At 42.7% G+C, this 16,930-nt stretch overlaps 1 protein-coding gene across 8 annotated transcripts in view; it reads left to right on the top strand.

Moving 5' to 3' along the window:
* Nucleotides 1-16,930, top strand: part of GBF1 (golgi brefeldin A resistant guanine nucleotide exchange factor 1) — an 84,122-nt gene continuing 67,192 nt past the window's right edge. For 5 of the 8 annotated variants that reach the window (XM_081005400.1, XM_081005402.1, XM_081005403.1 and 2 more), the window contains exons 1-3: nucleotides 2-237; nucleotides 6,246-6,351; nucleotides 8,306-8,372. In XM_081005400.1, the coding sequence (XP_080861526.1) occupies nucleotides 164-237; nucleotides 6,246-6,351; nucleotides 8,306-8,372 (247 nt within the window). In that variant the 5' untranslated portion in view covers nucleotides 2-163. Of the gene's footprint in view, nucleotides 238-6,245; nucleotides 6,352-8,305; nucleotides 8,373-16,930 lie in introns of all 8 variants that reach the window. The other 3 variants (XM_081005399.1, XM_081005404.1, XM_081005401.1) reach the window with 1 other exon arrangement.

Consider the following 16,930-nt stretch of genomic DNA (forward strand, 5'->3'; position numbering starts at 1 on the left):
CAGTAAACCGCGCAGCAAGCTAGGCTGCGCCCTTGTTTCCACGTCAGTGAGAGAGAAGCGAAGAGGGGAGAGGAGCCGGTTCCAGCCGTTCCTCAGGGCGGCTGCCTTTCTCGGAACTAGCGGGCTTTCCGGAGCGGGCCGCCGCCGGTCCGGCTCCCCGGCAATGCCGAGAGGCCCTCCGACGCCTCAGCAACTGCCCTCAGGCGCCGCCATTTTGGATGCCGGTTGGATGGAGGGGTGAGTGAGCCAGCCAGACGTTCCCAGCTGCCCGGCCCGCAGTCGGGCTTTGCCTGCTGAGGGAGCCGAGGGAGTTTGGGCCGCGGGGCCTGTCCTGCGTGTGTGGGGGCCGGCAAGGGCCCGAAGGTGGTGTCCGGCCCAGGCGGGTCGCGAAGGCCGCGGTTTCCCTGTCTCGGCAGGCAGGGCCGAGGCAAAGTGCAGCAAGGGACCGCTTGACCTTCCGGCCGAGATTATCACTGTGGTTGTTTTGGTTCTGTATTTACTTATAACCCGCCTGACGGGACTCGAGGCGGCTTGCAGATAAAAACAAGAACCGCTATAAAAGAAGAAAAAAATAAGCAGCGTCCAATCGAAAGTGGGCCCTGAGCTCCTGTTGGACTGCAACTCCCATCACCCCCTGACCTGCTAGCTAGGGACTTTGGGAGTTGTAGTCCAACAGCTGCTGGAGACAGGGGTGCCAACTTGAATAAAATATTAGGGGGGTAGGGGCTAAGTCCCGCCCCACATAATAGATCACATGGCACGGTGCACACACGTTATTTGAATGGCAATGCACATCAACTTTGTGGGGACCCGGCCCCCTCAAATATTTTATTTTTTTAGGGTGGGGAGTTGGTTCCTATGGCTGGAGACCCAATGGAATTGAAAACTGCATGCCTATCTAAGATCTGTTTTGAAACATAACCAATAATCTCCATAAGAACAGCACGGCACCAGTCACTACAATAAGGGCAGCACCGACACCTTTAATTAAAAGCAGGCGTTCCCAAAGGCCTGTTGGAGTAAGAAAGGTCTTCTTCACCTGCTGGTTGGGAGGACAGCAAGGCAGAAGACGGTCTGGAGGAAGGGAGTTCTGAAGTTTCCTGGGAGCCGCCACCGCCGATAAGGCCCTCTCTCGTGACCCCACCAAATGTTACTGTTGAGGGTGGCCTTCTGAGAGAAGGGCCTTCCCCCAAAGATCTCAGAGTCCTGTACAGGTTCCCGTGAGGGAATAAGATCCTCCTGCACTCTTGGGGCAGCTGAGCTGATGTGATTGGTGACTCTTTTGTGAGTCGGCCCAGTTTTGGCAGTCCAGCTGCTGCTTCCGGGGTGCCCTAAAAAGCATCAATGAAGGCCTTTGCTGGGGAAGGCAGTGTGCATTTTGCAAAGCAGAATGCCTGAGACTGTGCCCTCAGCTTCTCTGGTTAAAAGATCTGTGACAGCAGGGCTATAAAAACATTGCTTGCCTAAGGATCTGGCCATTGGCTTGATTTTGGGACAAGCTTCAGGGTTGGGGAGGGATAGGCAAAACCCTGCCTGCTAGGGTCTGGGCACACGCTACATTTCATTGGGTGCTGTGAATAGTTTTGAAGGAAGTGAACATATTTTAATTTGTGCTAGGTGCCTGGGAAGACCCAACAGCCTGGGGCATGCAGTTTAATGTGAGAGGAATGAGGCTTGTCAAGTACAGTGGTGCCCCGCAAGACGAATGCCTCGCAAGACGAAAAACTCGCTAGACGAAAGGGTTTTGCATTTTTTGAGTCGTTCCGCAAGACGAATTTCCCTATGGGCTTGCTTCGCAAGATGAAACGTCTTGCGAGTTCTTGCGAGTTTGTTTCCTTTTTCTTAAAGCTGCTAAGCCGCTAAGCCGTTAATAGCTGCTAAGCCGTTAATAGCCGCTAAGCCGCTAATAGCCGTAAGCCGCTAATAGCCGTGCTTCGCAAGACGAAAAAACCGCAAGACGAAGAGACTCGCAGAACGGATTAATTTCGTCTTGCGAGGCACCACTGTACAGAGGATTTGGGGGTGAGGGACAGTATCTCAGGTAGTCTGATTTGCACTTTTGGATGGGAGGCAGCATTAGGGTTTAGAGTTATCTCTGGTCTTCTTAGCCCTTTGCATGAATGCAGAGATCTTACCATCACCCCGGAGTATTCCAGAGGAGTCTAGCACAATTTTGCATTTAGGTGGATGGAATATCTCTCAATGACAGGGAGCACACTGCATCTCATCCTTGCCATTGACACTCCAAGTGACTTAGGTGTTGAGGGTATGGATGTTGACTCAGTGACCTTCCCAGCTTGCCCAGGTGGGCCTAGGTGGGCCTGGGCTGGTTCTCATAAGGCAATGCTTTATATATTTACACACTTTCAAATATGGCTGTAAACACACCTTCAAATATGGCTGCAAGTGCTATTGGAACATAGGGGAAGAACAGATCTGTAAAGTGTCTGCTGGAAGTCAAAGAACTGGGTGTCATTATGAATGTGGAAGTACCCAGAACTGGCATTTGGGGCCTGTATACATGCCTCGTGTCCACATAGTGTTCTTCGTTTTTGAGTTGGTGGTGATAGATTCAATGTAACACACAAACATGCCAGCTCTGCCATCTTTCCAAAGGCAAGTAGATTCAACTTGTCCTCATTACTTTTTGATACATTACCATGTGGCTATCTAACTTGAACAGAGCTTCCTCAAACCTGATTTGTTGGAGGTTGAGTAGCTGTAATGTTTGATTTTTGAAGTTGGGTAGAGTTGCAGCTTAGAGGAAATTGCAACTACTTATGACTGTTGAATATATGCAATATGGGATAGATGCTGGATTACCTGAACACATGGACTGCACTGCCCAAATGTGTATTTCTGTCTGACAAGCAGAAGGGTTAGCTGTCATAATATATAGACCTCTTAAAGGTGTTTTTGACAGAAAGAGTTGAGCCCTTGAGCTATAAATCGTTTTTGCAAGTGTGCCACAAGGAAAGCTTAAAGTATGAGAGAATGCCGGTCTTAACAAACACTGGGTGTGGTTTTGTCTCAAGTCTCCTAGACTGGGGAGCAGGCACTAGTGCACTTCAGCAGAGTTTGCTGTATGCTTAATTCCACAGTACCTCCAACGTACATATTCAGGTATGATGTAAACTCCTGCTGCCCATGCCACTTGTGGATTCACCACAAATGCAGTATTTTATTTTTTCCAGAAGATTTGTATCCTGCACTTTTGCAGTGCATTCACATTGCTCATTTTACAATTCCATCTTACAACGATAGTATCATTCTATCAACAATATAAGAATAAAACAATGTGAAAATGGAAAACAGTGTAGTAGATAAAAACCCTAAACAAGGTCCACAATGTGTCATCTGCCCAGCAAGATGAAAGCTTGCCGGCGGAGAAAGGTTTTCACTAATTGGCAGAAATGGCAAGGGAGGGGACCAACTAGACCTCATGTGTTCCATAATCCAGAAGGCCCTTTTTCTTGCCACAAACAATTGTGCCTCCATGACTAGGGCAGCCCAGATATAGGCCTCTCTACAAGATCTTAGGAATAGTAAATATCCAAAAACTTGCCAGTTCCTTGATTTTAATTTTATTTTAGGTTGGTTTTAATTGTGTTTTAACTACATTTTATGCAAGCTGCATTGAGGGCATATACATAAAAATACTATTGGACTTGACTGGAATAATGAACAAAACAATGAAATTATTTTAATTTCATCCTCTGTCCTAAGACTTCTCTCATGGTATAACACTCAAGGGCCTATTTTCACCCTAGAATAAGGATGTCAAAATTTATATAATGAGTAGATAACTCAGATCTCTCTTGTTTGTTTCCTTATACAGTGGTACCTCGGGTTACATACGCTTCAGATTACATACGCTTCAGGTTACAGACTCCACTAACCCAGAAATAGTGCCTCAGGTTAAGAACTTTGCTTCAGGATGAGAACAGAAATTGTGCTCTGGCGGCACAGCAGCAGCAGGAGACCTCATTAGCTAAAGTGGTGCTTCAGGTTAAGAACAGTTTCAGGTTAAGAACGGACCTCCGGAACGAATTAAGTACTTAACCCGAGGTACCACTGTAGAATGTAGTAGATAAAGAAATATCAAATGCTGCTGATTCATTTTCAGTTTATTGTCGTTACTCCATCCCGACACTGGTTCAAAACCAAAGCTGTGTCTTATTTAGATATAACAGAGAAGCAGTGCTCGGGATTGCTGACACTGTGTCCCAAAGATCATGATGAGTGCTCCCAACAGTTTATTTAGATGTTAAATAGTGTTGGGGACAGAATAGTTCCTAGAGAGTGCAGGTGTCTGGACAGTGAGGTATGCTTACCCAGTGTTATTCCCTGAATCTCATCCCACAGATAGGAATCTAAGCATTGGAACACAGCACCCACAAGTCCAATCTCATAGAGTTGGCCCAGGAGAATACCATGTTCAACACTGTCAAAATCCGCGGAAATATCCAGCTAGAGTAATAGTGTTACTCTCCCTGTTTCCATCAGAACAACTAAAGCTGGTTCAGTCCGAAAGCTTGGTCTGGAACCCTGTCTAAAATGGGTCTAGATAATTGGTTTCCTTCAAGTGTTTCTGAAGCTAGGCCATTACCCCACCCCACCCCACCCCTGCACAAGCACCTTGTCCCTGAAGTCCATCTCTGTGACTTTATCAGTGAGATGCCCACCAAATGGTATGGAAATGTACCCTAGAAATTGGGGAGGGAGGCCTAGTCTAATGGGCAGGGTGTGCTTTTGGCTGCTTCCCAGATTGGTAGATATATCTGTGCTTTTCCAAATACAGTGGTACCTCGGGTTACATACGCTTCAGGTTACAGACGCTTCAGGTTACAGACTCCGCTAACCCAGAAATAGTACCTCGGGTTAAGAACTTTGCTTCAGGATGAGAACAGAAACCGTGTGGTGGCGGCAGCGCAGCAGCAGCGGGAGGCCCCATTAGCTAAAGTGGTGCTTCAGGTTAAGAACAGTTTCGGGTTAAGAACGGACCTCCGGAACGAATTAAGTACGTAACCAGAGGTACCACTGTACTACACTGCTGCACAGATGTACTACAGTGGTACCTCGGGTTACATATGCTTCAGGTTACAGACGCTTCAGGTTACAGACTCCGCTAACCCAGAAATAATACCTCAGGTTAAGAACTTTGCTTCAGGATGAGAACAGAAATCGTGCTCCGGCGGCGCGGCAGCAGCAGGAGGCCGCATTAGCTAAGGTGGTGCTTCAGGTTAAGAATAGTTTCAGGTTAAGTATGGACCTCCGGAACGAATTAAGTACTTAACCCGAGGTACCACTGTACTTGGATTGTTCCTCACTTCTGTGTGCATTTCTGATCCTTTGCTTCCGGGCTGTTAACCACTGGCAGGCTTTACTCACTCTTTTTTTTTTTTTACAGTGCTCAGTTGATTGCCAGATTAGTAGTATGCCAAGTACTAACCCATATCTTTCCTGTAGTGGTTTACTTAGCACAATCTGTGGTTTGCTGGGTCTAGACTGCGACGTCATGAGTCCTTTCCCCCCAGGTTTATAGTGGCTTTTTAGGGTTTTCTTGCTTTTGAAGTGCTAAAAGTTGTACAGTATCTTAAAAGAAATACAGTGGTACCTCAGGTTAAGTACTTAATTCGTTCCAGAGGTCCGTTCTTAACCTGAAACTGTTCTTAACCTGAAGCACCACTTTAGCCTATGGGGCCTCCTGCTGCTGCTATGCTGCCAGAGCACGGTTTCTGTTCTCATCCTGAAGCAAAGTTCTTAACCTGAAGCACTATTTTTGGGTTAGCGGAGTCTGTAACCTGAAGTGTATGTAACCTGAAGCGTATGTAACCTGAGGTACCACTGTAGTGAAACTCTAGATTTATTGTACATGCTGACCCTCATTTCCCCAAAGCAAGTGAAAGAAGGAAGGAAGGCTTGATTCTGATTAAACCTTTTGGTTTGATGGGTTCAGTGTCTTGAGAAACTAACATAAAAATGTTGTGTCCTGATTTGTGAGCTGCCTTGGGGTCTCTCTGTGAGCTAAAAGATAGGGAGGGTGGAATAGCTATTAATAAAAACATACAAAACAGACCGTACCAAGATAATTTAACTATTTCTCATTTCATGAAATATTTCTATCATTTTTGGCATCCAAAGAGTAGATTCTGGGACATACTTTCAAATTTCTTTTCCTGGTATGGTATAATAATGTTATTTTTTGTATTTGAATGGGTACTAATTTAGTTTCTCAATTCTAGGTCTGTCAGGATTGTGGAGAAGAACATTTATATTATTCAAGGCGAAATCAATACAGTAGTAGGAGCCATAAAACGCAGTGCAAGATGGAGTACTCATACACATTTGGTAAGCTGCTGAGTGTTGCATGAAGTGAATCTTGAATCTGTCTAATATCAAACATATATGAGAAACTGAAATAGTTATTTGCTATATGTTGCTGTGGGCAGCTTTGATCTTCCATTTGTATAGGCACTTGTCTAATTCTAGTTAACAAAATAATTTGGAGTGTGGCATCTATTGTATAAGAGACTGAAAAGTGCTGAACTCTGGGACAGGGTACCAACAGGATATTGTGAGCCCACTCTACTGCACCCACATATTGGGATAATAATACTGGTCTAAATTGCAGGGTTGTTAGTATCACTAAGATGCTCTCTGAGCACTAGAATTGTGCAAATTCGTAGTATGGGTGCTACATTTTTATACACCCATTCACATAATACCTACTATTTGCATAGTTCATGCATCTGATAAAACAAGATCCTGCTTACAAAAAGTTTATGTAGAAACAAATGTGTTAGTCTTTAAGGACCCACAGACTTCTTAGGTCTTTTTTATTTCATGTAGACTCTTGTAGCACTAAACACCCTCCTGGCAGTATCGCTACCCCCTTCGGGATTGGTTGTTAAATTCTGTGTTGTTGGAGGGGCTGGTACAGTCTTTCCACACCTTTGAACTGGGATAAAGGGTTGTCACTTTCTGTTCTCAAATCCTGGTGCCTTGAACATTGTCTTTCAGAGCTTGTCTAAAATGCTTTCTCTCAAAAGCTTTAAAAATGCACACACCCATGTGATGTAATAGTTCTGATCAAAGCTTTAAACTTCTGATTGGAGCAGTTTAAGAATTGAGAGACAACAATTTAAAGACAAAGTGCCTTTGAGTATGAAGTAAAGTTCAGAGAATATTGTAAAGAAATAATAAAAGTATACAAATTCCTCCCCAGCTTTATAACCTTCTGCTGTGGCAATTGGCAATTCCAGTACATTTTGCTGCCCAATGTGAAACTCAAATGAACATCCCATTTGAGATAGTCTAGGGATAGGGAGTATGTTGTTAGACTACAGATCCCATCTGCCCCAGCCAGCATGGGCAGTGGTCAGGTATGATGGGCATTGTAGTCCAGCAGCATCCAGAGGGCAACAGGGAGGGAAACCTATGACAGTCCATCATCTGGAGGTGGGCCACAGGTGACTCACAACTGTGTTTAGCCATTCATACTGCTTATTCCATTCATTTCTTAAGGCTGCTGTGAATCTATGCATACTTACCAAGGAATAAGTCCCATTGAACCCAGTAGGACTTCTGAGCAGGCCTACATAGGATTGTTCTGCATACCCACCCACACCCCTGCTGACCTGGATATAGATGCACTGTGTGTAGCAGCTGAAATCCTTTTGGCAAAGGAACTGTGTGCTACCTCTGTGACCTTCCTCCTAACACCCATTTTGCACAATGCAATCAAGCTGGATTAGCAGCTTGGTAGGAATGGGGTGGCATGGCGGTACTGCTACTGTTGAACTGGCACAACAGGTGGTGGGCTAGCAAGCTGGCCGGAGCACGAGGCAACATGCTGAAACACTCATTCCCAGCAGTCAATGACCATGTACTACTAGTAGGGCTGGGTGATGTCAGGCTTTCAACATTGTGATGCATCACCAGCCAAACATCGCAATCTGGCGATACACCATGATGTTGAAATAACTTGCTGCATTGGCCTCAGCCAACTGTTGCAGCTCTCACTGTGGGAGCTGAGACACTTTCACCCCAGTGCCTGGCGGACTGGGGACAACGCAGCTTGTTTGCATGTCTCAGCTGGGAAGCGGGAAGGCTGCTGCCCCCCAGCTGAGTGAGCCCCTGTTTTTCCCCTCTTGCACATGACCGAGAGAGACCTTGGGGCTTCTTTGAAAAATGATCTGTTTAAGTGCTTATTGAAAGATGATATAAATATTTTCTCCCTCTTAGTGAGGAAGTTTTAACTTAGTCCAGTTCCTACTTAGTAACAACCTTTTCATATGTTTAGGATGAAGACCGTGATCCTCTTTTGCACAGCTTCAGTGTTTTGAAAGAAGTGCTGAATAACATAACTGGTAAGCTGTTGTTTTTTAAGTTAATATTGGGTATGTAGAGGATCAAGGCACATACCTAAATTCTGCAGAGACAGATTTATTGTTTTTTTAAATAGGGATATGTATCAGTACAGAACAGCATTGCATTCACAGCTGGCACCAAGACTGTGGAATCTAGGTTGACTTTCAAACCATGCCTTCACAGTGCAGTGTACATAATAGGGTCAATACATAAATGAAGGGAGACATATTAGGTGGTATTATAATGAAAGAGCATCTAGGCTTTGTAGGTCTGTCAAAGTTTTATGATTTAAAAGTGCAAAACAGCTCATAATCACATAGCCAAAAATGATGAAATGTAGCTTGGAAGATGTATGTTTTTTTAAGATCCTGCACTGATGGGCTCAAATGCACTTCATTGAGTAGGGAGCTTTATAGCTGTGGTGCCATCATTGAGAAGACCTGTCTCTTGTGCTTCCAACCTAACCTAGCAAGGTTGTTCTACAGTCTGGGCACCATCTGTATATGTGTCCTTTCAGAAAGTGTCTAACTTTGTGCCTCTTGAGATCTGCTTTTGTTTGATTCACTTTGTTGTGTTTCTTTGTAATAGTATTGTTTAATCTATTGTGAGCCACCGTGACTATTTTATATACGGAAAAGTGGGGTATAAATTACTAAACCAAACTAATTAGACACTATCCTTTATGCTATTTTGTTGGGAATGGCATGTGAGTTTTTGCCTCAATAATGTACCGAGTTTAAATCTTAACTCATGCATGAATGCATCAATGGCATTGGACAGGCAATAAATGCTTCATTCTCTCCTCCTGGTATGCCATTGGGAGATAATGCTGACCTACCTTATGAGGTGGCTGTTAGGATTGCACGTGCTTTTAAGCTGAAAGGGGCTACATCCTCCCATGTGGTACAGAATACCTTTCCACATTTGCTGAGTAAGCATAGTGCTCCCCACAACCCTACACCCTAGATACCTAAAATTTAGCTGTGCAAATTCATTTGAATTCGTAAAATAAAATTGGAGTAGAATGTTTTGGCACTTGAATTTCATTGGTTAGAAACAGAGTGTCTTGCCCTCCATTTCCCTGACCGTGCTTTTTTCCGTCTTCAGTTGTGGATGTGACAATAGCCAAACTAATGACATACAAGCACACAGGAGGAAAGTGATACAAGAAGATTGGAGGGGGCTGGTTGTTGTGTGTGCGTGCCAGCTGTATGGTTTGGGGCTGAGGGTTGATAAAATATTTTCTTCACAAATCTCCTGACTAAAATCTAGATGACTCTTTCATACTTTGTGCTAGGAAAATACTCAGAATTTTGGTTTAGAATTTCTGCCATGATGCATACATTGGACTAATGTGCATTTGTGGAATCAGTAGGTAAGTTTCCTGATATTCATATCACTTGTGAAAAGACCATGCCAGCCTTCATGTCTCCTGTGTGTAGGTTAATTCTGTCATGTAGCACTGACTGGAAATCCTTCCTAGGTGTTCTTGGGAACAGACTTGATCCTAGGCAGGGTATTGGTGGGCCCTGATGGCATGTTGTACTATTGTCAGAGACCTCCACTTTCAAGAGGCAACACAGGGGCAGAGTTCAGCTCTTACTTGAATTCGATTTGAACATTTCTTCATTAAGTTACAGAAGCAATGACTTTCATATTCAAATTTATTCAAGCAGTAATCTTTGACATTTGAGTTAGCTTTTAGAACAGTTTTGCATTTATAGTAATATATATTCTGTATTTCCTCAGTCCCTACTGAGTTTGTTTTAATCTGTGCTGGATGCAAATTTCCAACTGCCTTGTCTCATTTCTTCTCGTGTTCCTCTTTCCTTCTCCCCTCTGTGGACTATGTTTGATCAGGTGTGGCAGGAATATCCTTTCTCAAGCTGCGCCCTTTATATTAGTCAATATTGCTCTTCTCTCCCTCCCGTTCTCTTCCATCTCCTCTGAGCTTTATCAGTTGACTTATAATTTTGGAATTCTCATTGGAGTCTGTAATACAGTTTGTTCATTATTTAAACAAAATCTGTTTAATGAGCAGAGAGGGGCAATGTAAATGTTAGGCATGTTGCAGTAGAGTACCTTTGTTCTCCTTGGAGTCTTTGCTTATTTAACTGTTTAGGAATGATGTATGGGGTGCCCTGATTTGGGAAAGAAGGTATACCATAGAGTCAACCTAGCCTAGGAATACAGTGTGAGTATCCTAACTTGCCCATAGATTCAATACCTTGTGGCTTTGGATTTTTGTTTTTATCTTGGCTTTAGTTTCTTACCTGTACAAAGTGAAGGTGCAAGCAGAGAACATCTTTTAGCCCTATCCTTGCTTTTTCTTAAACCATGTCTATATAAGACTGTTTCCTTTAATTTTTGGTGCAGGATGATGTGGTGGCCAATAAAACAATAGTTGAGTGATATCTCACGTTGGCAACTTGCAGATTGGTTTAGAAACATAAGTAACCTTCCTATTGATACATAATACAAATTTTGAAAAAAGAAGAAAACTTTCTTTAAATCGAAGAACTTACCTGGCTTAAAAACTTTCCTTTTTTAGTTATTTTTTTAAAATTAAATTAAAATTAAATTAAATTAAAAAGTCTATGTGGGGAAATATTTGGGATTATGAAGAACATAAAAGAACATAAAGTAAGATCATGATCGCACTTACATAGGCGCTTGTCATGGCTAGTGCCCTTTCACAGATTTTAATTGTCCAAAGAAAGGCATAATTCTTCTTGTCCAAACTGGCACCTATTTACTGTTTGTCTTTGGTCAATTTACTTGCAATTGACCAGTCTTTGGGGCAACACTTCTTAACCCTTTACCCTCCACATGTCGCTGTACTGTAGTTCCCATCATCGCTGACCATTGGCCATCCTGGCTGGGGATGATGAGAGTTGTGAGTCGAACAACACCTGCAGGTCCACAGGTTCCCTAGGTAAAAAGAGCAGTCCGTCTTCCTTCCCATAAAACCTGTGTGTGTGTGTGTGTGTGTGTGTGTGTGAGAGAGAGAGAGAGAGAGAGAGAACTATCCTACCAGACTCATTTGGACTCAGCTGCATATCTCTTTTCCAATGACAAGGCTGAGCTGCTGAATGCTTGAAATAATGGGCAGTCGCTGAGTAGCCAGCCTATGCAATCTAAGGAAAGACTGGGAATGAAAATGTATACAAAAGCATTTCTTTTTTAAGCTGACATACCTGTAACTTCTTCAAACCCAAATGGTTAAAGATTTAGTGACCTTTGCATTTCATTTTGCACCAATCCTTAATTATTTAGCCTTTGGGCAGGAGAAAGTAAACAGAGGAAGATAATATTAATGTTGACTCTGAATCACTGTGGCAATTAGTGAGCCTCAATTAGGTGAGAATGACCTTACAAATCTTGTCGTGGACTAGGGGTGAATGGTGGTGTATTTAGTAATATTTTAATAAAATAGTGAATAAAAAGTGTGCTGTTATCTCAAAGTACTCGCCATTGTCTGGAGCATGGGCAGCAAATATTTTTAAAAGGCAAGACATACTAGGTATGCCATGCAGATCAGGTGCTTTGGTGTCTACTCCTGTGCTGGACCAAGTACCAAGGTGGGCATAGCTGGGAGAAACTAACCCCCTGACCCCTCACCCAGGTCTTGATTGTATATGCCAGGTCAGCATCCTTAACCCTGATTAAATTGTGGGTGAGGGAGATCTTAATATGGACTGACCTGGCATTTACAAGCAGCATATTGAGACCCAAATACATTGTTGGCACAGCCACAAGCAAGACTTTGGCTGGGAAAAGGGTCAGGACACAAGCTGATACAGTCTGTGCCAGAGTCCAGACTTCAATCATATACTGTATTTTTTGCTCTATAAGACTCACTTTTCCCCTCCTAAAAAGTAAGGGGGAATGTGTGTGCGTCTTATAGAGTGAATGCAGGCTGCGCAGCTATCCCAGAAGCCAGAACAGCAAGAGGGTTCGTTGCTTTCGCTGTGCAGTGATCCCTCTTGTTGTTCTGACTTCTGAGATTCAGAATATTTCCCCCCCCCCCTTGTTTTCCTCTTCCAAAAACTAGGTGCGTCTTATGGTCTGGTGTGTCTTATAGAGCGAAAAATACGGTAAGTGAACATGAGAGAGGCAGACTTCAGATTTGGAACAAAAATCTTCATCTTTCCATTTCCAATGTATCATATTTCCATTTTAATTTTAACTGCAAGGCCACAGAGGACCAACAAGTGGGATACAAATTAAAAACATAAATTTTAAAAAGTGAATCTTTAGATCACAACTACTGAAATTGCCATGTGCTTGTGTGAGGGAATGAAGAAGGAATGAAGAGAAATTATTGGAAGGCACTGTTCACCCCCTCAGAGTGCCTGCCTGCAATGTGTGTTTGAAGGCTTTGCGTCCAAGTGTTCTGCTAAAACCGTTAGTATGCATGGCTGTGCTTGGACAAGGCAAGCATGTTAGTTTGCCAGGCCTGTTCACTTCAGAAGTGAAGTAGTTTTTGCTGGAACAGAAATGCTTGCTGCTGCCTTGTAATATAAACTCTCCAGGGCATTTGTTCCTTGGACCCCGTTCCACCCAGAAGTCATTTTTGTGCAGCATTTCTACAGCACAATCACATTAGCAACAGACTTCCTCTTTTATGTGTGAAAAGGAAGAGCAAATAACTTTGGTTTCAATCTCTTATTTTTCTGAATATAAAAACTGGTCCTGTGGTCCAAAAAACTGAAACATAAAAAATAAGGCAAGAGGTGTTAAGCATGGTCAAAATCCAGACAGGTTATAAATTATCTAGATTCTGTTTATAGGTTTTATAAATACAAAAACATTTGGGGTTTAGTTCAGAAGAAATATTATGTGGTAATGTTACATCTCTCTGTTACTAGAGCCAATTAAGTGCATTTTCTGCAATGGGTAATGCTCTGTCTTGACCAGTAGGAAGCAGACTATTCCAAATATCTTTCTGAAGGCTCTCTTTCAGCAGTCTCAGTCCTCAGATGTTTCACTGCCTCAGCAGTAGATGCTTTATTGTTGTTTAGAGGCAGTTAAAAAAACCTCAGTGGAAGAGCAGAAAGCCTGGTTTTCTTTTCCTGCCCTTTGGCTTGTCTCTGCCAATCTTTTAGGAACTAAGCAGAGAGTGCTGAGTAAGTGCTTTGAGGTGATCTTTGATCATTTTTGTTCAGCTCTTATTTTTAAGTGAGCTGACCTAATATGTGGATTGCAATGCTGTTTTCCTTTGGTTTTTCCACTTTTCCAAATGTTAGATATAGTTAATCAGCTCAAAAGAATGTATTAAAATAGATATTTAAATGTGGACAAACATTTATTTTATATTAAAATGCATTCAAAATGCATATTTTAGGTTAAATGTGTATTAAAATATGTTTTTTTTTTGTGGGTGAAAGTTTGCAGAATGATGCAGAAATGGGAAAGAATGGGCTTATGGCTGAACACGGACACAGACTAGAAATAGACTAATCTGTCCATCTCTATTTTTTGATTTGCCCCACAATTGCCATTTCTACCTGATAAGGCCTCAGAAGAGTGTGGCCACTTTTTGCTGTTGTTGAGCTCTGGTAGTGACAAGGTAGTAACAGTATGGAGTTTGGTACTGTCAGGTGGTAAAGTAGCTTGGAATTGGTGCTAGAGGCCCAGAAAAATGTGTGGTTCCTGTGATTATTGTGTGTTCTTTCTACCTTTTGGTCTTTGCATCGGTCTGATTTGTCTCTTCTTGGTATTGGTTTGAATGCCCACTTAAAAAATATAAAATCATGTATTTATTGAGCTTAAGAATCACCCTCCTTGGACGATGTACAAAAAAAGGATAAGCAACAAAATTATATCAGTAATTAAAACAAAAGCAAAACTAAAACATAACTTGACAGTAATTAAAAACACAACCCATGCACTGCTGTTCAAGGCAAACATTAACTTAACCGATTATAAAGACTTGGGTAAACATATGTATTTAGTTGATGTCTAAATCCCAATAATGAAGGGGACAGACACATTTCCAGTGGGAAATTTGCGGAAGAGTTTTCTATGGGTCTGGTCACCATGAATCCTTGGGGCTATGAGGAGTGCCCTACCCAATTTTAAAGATCCAGTTGGCTGGTATTGGAGGTGGCACTCCTGCAGATGCTTGGGCCCTGAAACAGAGGAAGCTGCCTTATACGATGGTCCATCTAGTTCAGCATTTTTTACTCCGACTGGCAGCAGCTCTCCAGGGTTTCTGACAAGGAATCTCTCCCAGGATCTAACTGGAGATGCCTGGGGTTGAACCCAGGATCTTCTGCATACAAAGTTTGATGATCTACAGAGTTATGGCCCTTCCCTGGGTTGTTTAGGGCTTGATAGACCAGTACCTTGAATTGGGCATGATGGAGTCCTGGGTGTCTCATTCTTGTCCCTGCAGGTTTTCAGGCCATCCCAAGTCCTCCAGGCACAGGCCAAGTGGTGTTTTAACCTCTTGGTTGATCTCTCTGATTCAGATCAGTCTGTTTTGGGGGAATCCTCTCATACAGGAAGGGAGAATTTCCACAGAAAGTTCCATTTTGGGCCCTTCTTCGCCAGCTTTAGTCCACATCTGAAAAGATAACAGTGCTTGACTTTGAGCCTCTTGAAACCCAAAAGCTGTAAGGGATTAGTATTTGCAAGAGCAGCTAGTTTGTTTTCCAATGGCACATTTAATGTGTTTTGTTCTTCAGGTCTTGGTATTAGGCCACTATTTGACGAAAGGCTTCTGAAATCACACAACTGCTTCCCAAATAAATTTTATTTATTTATTTAATTCCATTTATGGGTAGCTTCCCATAAATTACAGTGGTACCTCGGATTACATACGCTTCAGGTTACATACGCTTCAGGTTACTCTGCTAACCCAGAAATAGTGCTTCAGGTTAAGAACTTTGCTTCAGGATGAGAACAGAAATTGTGCAGCGGCGCGGCAGCAAAAGGAGGCCCCATTAGCTAAAGTGGTGCTTCTGGTTCAGAACAGTTTCAGGTTAAGTACGGATTTCTGGAATGAATTAAGTACTTAACCTGAGGTACCACTGTATCTTGAAGCAATGATACAATAAAACATCAGCAATAGAAACAATTTCACATATAAAAAACAATTATTACAATTTTAAAAAAATTCATAACACTTTATATGTGGAAACAATTTGAAATCCAATACAGACAACGATAAAATGGAAGGCTTTTCTCTCTCTTTCCTGCTAAAGGTGAACAGCAAAGGAAGCCTGAATGAAAAGCACAACTATTTCTCTCCCCCTGCCCCCCTGTCCTCCTGGGCATTCTCTTGATTTTCCCTGTGTCCAGGATGATTGGCAGGAACATGTGCCTTAAGTACAGCTGGAAATATGCAACTGACCAAGTTGGGTTGGGTCAATAGCAGGAGTGGGTGGCTGTCAGTTCAAGAGACAAATTGTTCTGGGAAAGGAAGCTTTGTCTTTTAACTGAGAAACAATTTCTTACCCTTCTGGGACTTCCAATATAGAAGTTGGCAAGAGGCTGTTGCATTTGCTACAGTCTATCTTTTAATCATTGTTTATGGCGACTATAAACAATAGGACCTCTATCCATATAATGGAAATGTTTCCTGAGGATGATAACACTGCTAGTTCCCTCCACTTAGACTATTTCGATTGAAAATGATTCTGAATGGCAAACAACTTTTTAGAAAACCTAAGGACAAGTATGGCATAGTTTTGTTTCTGCCTGTGAGAACTGTAATGTAGTCACATGGGTGGGTCTGAGCAAAAATGAAAGGCTTAAGGAATAAAAAGGGATGTAGAGATTCCTGTATCTGGGGTCCAGAGACTTCGGGGTGAAGTAATATGGGTTGCAGAGATACCTGGGTGTGGGGGAACCAGTGCAGAGAGGTCTGTGAGAATAAGGAAAGAAGTAGCTGAGAGACAGAGATACAGAGATTGATGGCGTGGAGGAAGAAAAAGGGGGATAAGAAATTGGGGGTGCAGGAAAAACCTGTGGAGGTGCATGGAGAACAAAAAACGATAGAGAAGATTGCTGAGAAATGAGGCTGGGTGTAGACGTAACAGAGATGGGGGTGAAATAACATGATAGTGCAGAGGGAACATGCAATGGAGTCCTGGAAAAGAAAACAGAGTGTTATAGGGTGGAGAGAGAATGTTGGACAGCAGAGAGCGGTCCAGAGATCTACAGTGATGAAGAAAACGAGAGGAGGATATCATGCTGTGTGGAATGTTCATGCATGTACAGAAGAAGATTGATAGAAAATGGGTGGAAAACATTGACTTGAGATTGTAACAAAATGTTTTTTCACTGCAAGGCAGGGCTGGCACCAAACTTCAGGGGACCCTCAACCTGGTCTATGGTCCCTCTATTCTTATTCCCATCTTCCTCTTTGCAAAGGTCCTCCCTCTCCTCCACCCTGCCATACTTTTTTTAAAAGGGCCTTTTTTTCTACCTAAATGGAATGTTCATATTTTGCTTGGACCTGGAATCTACATTTTTGTGTGTGAAAAATGACTTGTACATAAGGCACCTGCTTCTTCTTCTTTAAAGCTTTAAATCCACCTCTTCTTCC

Source organism: Podarcis pityusensis, assembly GCF_964106645.2.
Source record: "Podarcis pityusensis genome assembly, chromosome: 5".
NCBI classification, from domain to species: domain Eukaryota; kingdom Metazoa; phylum Chordata; class Lepidosauria; order Squamata; family Lacertidae; genus Podarcis; species Podarcis pityusensis.